The sequence below is a fragment of the Triticum urartu genome, chromosome 2 (assembly GCF_003073215.2).
Source record: "Triticum urartu cultivar G1812 chromosome 2, Tu2.1, whole genome shotgun sequence".
In the NCBI taxonomy this organism is placed as follows: Eukaryota; Viridiplantae; Streptophyta; class Magnoliopsida; order Poales; family Poaceae; genus Triticum; species Triticum urartu.
In genome coordinates this window covers 24007892-24014563 of record NC_053023.1, presented here as the reverse complement: position 1 = coordinate 24014563, position 6672 = coordinate 24007892, and the positions used below count along the sequence as shown (strand labels likewise).

Genomic DNA, 6672 nt, shown 5'->3' with positions numbered 1-6672 from the left:
TTTCTTCCCGCATCATCAACTTGTTCAACTTCCAGTCTCTTGTTTGTTGTAACCAGACAATGTAGTTCTATTATGTCATAGTAATGAAAGTCACCAGAGAAACACATGAAGTTTTGCAAGTATATATATTGTATGTCATAGTTTCGTATAAACAAATAGTTTTTCTTCCAAAAAAGATCAACTGTACAAGTTATGTAGTAAGCACCCCAACCTCCTAGGACTATCACAACCATCCATTCACTTTGTTTGCTTTAAGATCGATGTTGTTATTTTACAAAAATGATCATGAACTAAATCCAGTTTGCCTCAAGAGTTCTCTCCTATTTTGCAACACAACACTTCTTCCTTACCTGTCTTCATCATACCCCCACTTCATTTTACAATTATTAACATAATTGTATAAATAATTGTATAAATTAATTAGTACATAAATTTAGGATAAGTATTTAAATTAATTGGGAAGAACCCTACATATAAGATAACTACACAAAAAATAATAATTGTATGTGCAAATACATGTTCCGCTTGTGTAAAACAAAAAAATTGAATATGTGTATTTCTAGTACATACGTAACAACCAACGTCCAACCTTTGATTGCATGGTAGGAGAATGGGTCTACCCCAAGCCACAAGAGCAAACTCCAGATTTGCCGCTTTGGTTTCTCATTAATGTGAACTATTTTCCAATCAGAGGTGACATTACGTCTGGCGAGGCCTGTTTCAGTGTTGAGCTTCGTGACTCCAATCTTATACACATTGTGTGAGTGCGTCCATGTGATGGTGTGGTGTGAGTACGTCTGTGTTGTACTTGGTGTTCCTAGAAAAATTATATCCTTGTCGCCACAAGTTTTTTACAGTTCCAAAATTTTCACGGACCCGTGGTTTCTCACTTCCAAAATTATATCCTGTGGTTTCCAAAATTATATCCTTGTCGCCACAAGTTTTCTACAGTTCCAAAATGCATGGCCTCTTTTGTTCTGTTATGCTTTGAACAATAATAATTTTATTCGTATTTTTATGTGCGATGTAATTTGGAACGGAGTAGATCTACGGAGGAAATTAACTTGAGTAAAAAGTGGCGCACTTAAGTACGAGCAGATGACTAGCCACTAGTTCTCCTTCCTCACCTTCCTGGAAGAAAGACTTACAGAGCATATATTACCAATTAAATTCACGTGCTGGCTGCTAACTACATTAATCAAAACTAGCTAGAGAGTTGAAGTCCAGGTACATGCACTCACGTAGAGCCCTTCAGCATGCAGCAATACCAAGTAAGACTAATCAACGCGCCAACCTAGCTAACTTGGACATTGGAATCATTCGCATAGGATTTCTGTGTCTATATAAACAGCTACTTGTCGATCAGCATGGAGTACGTATTCCGACTTTCCTAGCTAGCACAGTAAGTACAATGGCCTCTTCTTTTTCATCGTCATCCATCGCGGTCCAGATACATCCACTGACCAAAGAGGACGACGGTGAGATAACAGCCGCCGGCACAGCACCGCCAATGACTACCAAGGGGCCTGCACCGGCCACGGTCATGTCGAGCGTCGCGAACCTGGCGCAGCTCCTGCCGACGGGCACGGTGCTAGCCTACCAGGCACTGTCCCCGTCCTTCACCAACCATGGCAAGTGTGAGACCTCCAACCAGTGGCTCACTGGGATGCTGGTCGCTGTCCTTGCCTCCGCGTGCCTCTTCTTCTCCTTCACAGATAGCATCGTCGGTCGCCGCGATGGAAAGCTATATTACGGCTTTGCCACACCGCGTGGCTTCAATGTGTTCAACTTCTCCAGCGAGGAGGAGAAGCAGGAGTGGCACGATCTTGATCAATTCCGGAGGCTCCGCCTCCGGCCGCTGGACTTCATGCACGCCTTCGTCGCGGCTGTGGTTTTCCTCACGGTGGCGTTCAGCGACGTTGGGCTGCAGAACTGCTTCTTCCCGGACGCCAACAGGAACACCGAAGAGCTGCTCAAGAATCTGCCAATGGGCATGGCGTTTCTGTCCAGCTTTGTGTTCATCATCTTCCCCACCAAGAGGAAGGGCATTGGATTCTCTGACAACGCTCCTCCCCAGAAGGTCGTCCATCCCTTAAATTGATTAAGTTTGATTACCAATCATTCGAAGTTGCTAGGCATGTTTATGAATACTTCCAGAAATTGATTGAAAAAAATTTAAATTCCACAGGAAATTTGTACTCAATCGGATTTGACGACACCGCTCCTCTCAGGAGTAGAAGGGGCTTGATTGTATCTTAATCGGAGAAAATCATGTACTTTGTGGAAGTATACATGTTCATTGTCTGCCATGGTTGTCTTGTAAACAAAGAAATATTTTATGTCCAAAGCAAGTGTAAAATTACATATGTGCCGTGCGTCCCTTTTTTGCTTTAAGATCAGTGTTCTTATTTGTTCTTTTTGAGTGGAAATAATACAAGGACTAAACTCATCAAGTAATGTTTGTATCCACATCACATCTGCCATGGCATTGGCTATATACCTGCATTTTACTTCTGTGCTAGACCTCGAGAGAGTGGCCTGTTTGAGTGACATGCATCACACGTTTGATTAATTTGGAACTCACAAAATAAGTTTGTTTATTGTTGCTAACATCTTGCTTAATCATGGTTAATGAAGAATGTGCTAGGCTGTCGTTCCAATGCACCGAAGATGGGTTAATTGCACCGAATGCGCCCTTCTTGCTCGAACGGAAAGAGGTGGACACGTTTGATAGAAGCTAAAGCGAATGTTATTTATTTATTTTGCAACGGAGGCACAATACTACTCTTGATTGGAAAAACAGTTCCTGTGCAATGCCAAATCTCTGTGTTGCAAAGCCGATGTGCATTATCTCACAAAAAAAAGAAGCTGATGTGCATTTTGCTGCTCAGGCTCACGATGTCATGCTCACTAGTGGCTAGCCACAACTTTAGTTGGTGGCACCCCATTTCGAATCAGTGCCACCACTATATTTTTTAAATAGTGGTGGTGTTTGCATATTTGGCACGACAACTTTGTAAGGATAGTGCTGGCATTGGTTTTTTAACACGTCATAAATTGGTGGGCCCAGCTGTACTAACCAGTTAGTAGGTAGTGGTGCCGTTAGATTTGTATGAACATCATAGGTAATTAGTCTAGTGCTGGCGTTTATTGAATTGGAACGCCATCACTATATATATGAGTGTTGTCAGCACTAAGTTTGTCCCACTGCTGCAGATGCGTCCTATGCAAACGATGAGTTTTAAACCATTGGTGTGCCTGTGTGTGCGATATAGGGGGGGGGGGGGGGGGGGGGGGCATTGCACACGACTCCGAAATCATCGGCGATAGGTCCTCCGGTCACTCACGCGGGACAAAAAGAGCACGTGTGAGATCGGGTGAGTCATCATAAACAATTATACGGGACAAATCATGTGATATGTTCTTAGCAACACGCACGGTGCCTAGAAGAAACTGTATGGCTTAGGTATGCCCATCACACACACTTTTATGTGGAAACGTTTGTGCAAGATGGCCTAACGCAAACACTTGTCGAGCGGAAGTCGTGTGTGATTATTCATAGATCCAACATGCCTACTTTCCAGTAATTGTGTATCGATGTAATGGAGACCTTTTGGTTTTCATACCATATTGACATTATGCACCGACTAGTTCATCAAAAAATCCAAGGGATAATTTGTTTTATACCATTAGTTGTGGCCCCCTCGTCAGGATTGCCCCTAGTTTGTGAAAACACGTGGTCTTGCCTGACTCACTTTGGCCTCTTATGCTTTTTCCCTTTGACCGTTTGACCTCACTTTGAAAACTTCATAACTAATTCATACTAAATCAAAAAAATGCAAATCAAAAAAAGTTGGTGGCAAAGAATGACAAAAGTTTTAAGAGCTTGCCAAGTTTCATTAGGGAATGGCATTTGTGGAAGTCATGGCAAAAATAAAACAATCTATTTTCGAGTGTTGGTTGTTTTTTTGCGACGACTTCCACGAATGTGATTTCCTGATGAGACTTGGCAAGCACTTAAAATATTCATCATTCCTTGCCACCAACTTTTTTTGAATTTTTTGAAATTTTTTTGATTTTACTATTCATGGTGGTATCATAAGAGCTAAAACTCGGATGGACACTTACCAACACTTTCGTCATGAATGCAAGTGACATTGACATACAGGTGATATTTTTTTCAAACATTTTGGTATCTTATTTGCATTTTTCTGATTTAGTATGAATTAGTTATATGAAGTTTTCAAAGTGACAGTCAAATGGAAAAAGCACAAGACACCAAAGTGGGTGGGGCAAGACCACGTGTTTTCAGAAACTAGGAGCAATCCTGACGAGGGGGACACAACTGAGGGTATACCAATTATCCCAAATCCAAACTTGACGGAGAATGTCGAGCAATAAATTTCAACTTCTTCCATTCATCCACACATCAAATTGTTGATTTAGGGACAAAATCAATCTAAAAAATTTAAACAAATCATACATGTAATTTATGAGATAATGTATACACGTGCATATATTACTTACAATATATGAAAATTTGAGATGAATGCGAAAATAAAGTAAATATCTTACCTTTTCTTTCTATAGTTTGTACTTTTAACACAAAAAATTGTACATAAACTACATATTCTTTTCCATATTTTAAATTTTACAGCCGTAACATTTAGTTCGCCGAAATTGACAAGGGAGCAAAGTCCTCCGGAACATGATGATTTAGAGGGTTTAGTGAGACTAAATAAAAATCGAGGAAAATATGAGCGAAACCAATGTTTCACTAGGATTTTTTTTTTGAATTTTTATATTATTTCGAATTTTGTGGAGGATAAATTGTTATAATTATAATTATATTGAAATAGTATGTTTCTGTCAAAAGGCTTAACCAATTAGCACCATTAACTGATTCTTATTTTCCTAACAGATCCATCCCCTGCCAAGACAAATATGTATCGCGTATAGTTTTGTTTGCCGGTCTCCTGTCCACTGTTCACGTTCTTCTCTATAGTATTGTTATGCACAATGGAAGACGGTGTCCGGATGAAAAATTTTGCAGGGTAAACACATAATCATGATTTGATTTAAATGTTCAATTAAACTGAAAAATGCCACTTGATCTAATCCTTTCTGTTAATTAATCATGTTTTCCCCATCGCAAAAAAAAAATTAAAAAAAATTAATCATGTTTTCCAATCACCGGGAATTGTCATACTCTGAGCTAATAGTGGCAAAAGATAACTTCTCCAAGGATATGAAAACCGGCAAGGGATCTTTTGGCAAGGTGTATAGAGGGCGGCTAACAGTGACAGACCTAGGGGCGGTGGTGGTGAAGGGGATGCGGCAGCCGACGTCGAGGTGGAATCAGTAGAACTATGTGCAGCAGATCGAGACCTCGTGTCAGCTGCGCCACAAGAACCTCTTGTTACTCATTGGTTGGTGCGACGAGAATGGAAGGTTGTTGCTTGTCTATGAGCTCGAACCCAATGATAGCATGAACGACCATCTCCATGGCAGCGGCTGCAGGGGGGACGTTGACATTGCGACAGAGGTACAATATCCTTCTCGGCATCGCAACCACCATCGAGTACCTCCACAATGGCGCCTATGACTCGGCCGTGGGGTAGATGCTACACCGGGACATCAAGCCTAGCAACGTGATGCTGGGTGAGGGCTTCGATGCCAAGCTCGGTGACTTCAGGCTCGTGTGGCAAGTCAGCTACCACGATGGCGTATGTACTCCTTGTATCACCATGATTGGGAGCATGGACTACATGGACCCCCAGTACATCGAGACCGGCACGCTGAGCCCCGCCTCTGATATATATAGCCTTGGGTTGGTTCCGTTGGAGGTGGCCACCGATGTGAGACTGATCGTCCCAAGAAGGGTAGCGCACCGAAACACCCTCATCGCCGCCATCAGGGAGTTTTATAGCAAGAAAGCCATCCTTGAGATTGTAGATGAGCGGATGAGAGGGGAGTTGAAGTAGTGGTAGTGGCAGATGGAGCGTGTCATGATAACTAGGCTGATGTGTGTCGTGCAAGAGTGTGACAAGCGCCCATCCATCAAAGATGTCATCAACTTGCTCTCCAATCATGAACAATCTCTAACATCCATTTGGTACATGAAAGATTCTTCAATGAGGACAAATGATCGATGTCGTTCCATACTAACTAGCAAGGTTGGCTTCGCAAATGCAAGGGCATCGTCATTAGCGTATTGAACAGTTCCATGACATAAATTTATGTACCCAGAGTTGCTAAAGATTTGGAACTTTAAATCGTATGGCTCTATAGCCATGTAAAGTTCTATACTTGTTATTGCCATGTCATTGTAACAATAAGTCTTTTTTCTTGAATAAAGTTCCAAGACCTACCATATGAAACTAGTTGCTGACAGTAACTGGTTGCTTGATGATGCTCACGTTAAGGTCATTATTTTCACCTACATGGATTTTGGTCTTTTGATGCACATCGTCTCTCTTGTTACCTCCTAGATGATGTGTGTTCGTCTTCGGCATCAGTATGAGCCTTACAGGGAGGCAATATTCCTTGACATTCTAAGCATGATGGTGTCCTGGACCGGCGGTACTTACCATGTAGACTCCAGGCAAGGTGGGCCGGCCATGGACCCCGTTTGTCGGTTCCGTCTTTGGTCAGTTCGGGCAACCTATGACG

The 6672-nt window shown here is 42.0% G+C and overlaps 1 protein-coding gene and 1 pseudogene across 1 annotated transcript; both read left to right on the top strand.

The window, feature by feature from the left end:
- Positions 1 to 1412: 1412 nt before the first annotated feature.
- LOC125540778 (protein DMP10-like) lies at positions 1413 to 2110 on the top strand. Its single transcript, XM_048704339.1, has one exon. It carries the CDS (start codon positions 1511 to 1513, stop codon positions 2099 to 2101), a length of 591 nt encoding a protein of 196 aa, XP_048560296.1. The 5' UTR covers positions 1413 to 1510; the 3' UTR covers positions 2102 to 2110.
- Positions 2111 to 3569: 1459 nt separating this feature from the next.
- LOC125534822 lies at positions 3570 to 6491 on the top strand (annotated as a pseudogene).
- The last annotated feature ends 181 nt before the right edge of the window (positions 6492 to 6672 follow it).

What these genes read in the sequence shown, in the direction of transcription:
- LOC125540778 (XM_048704339.1), top strand. Translation starts at nt 1,511, where the DNA reads ATGACTACCAAGGGGCCTGCACCGGCCACGGTCATGTCGAGCGTCGCG.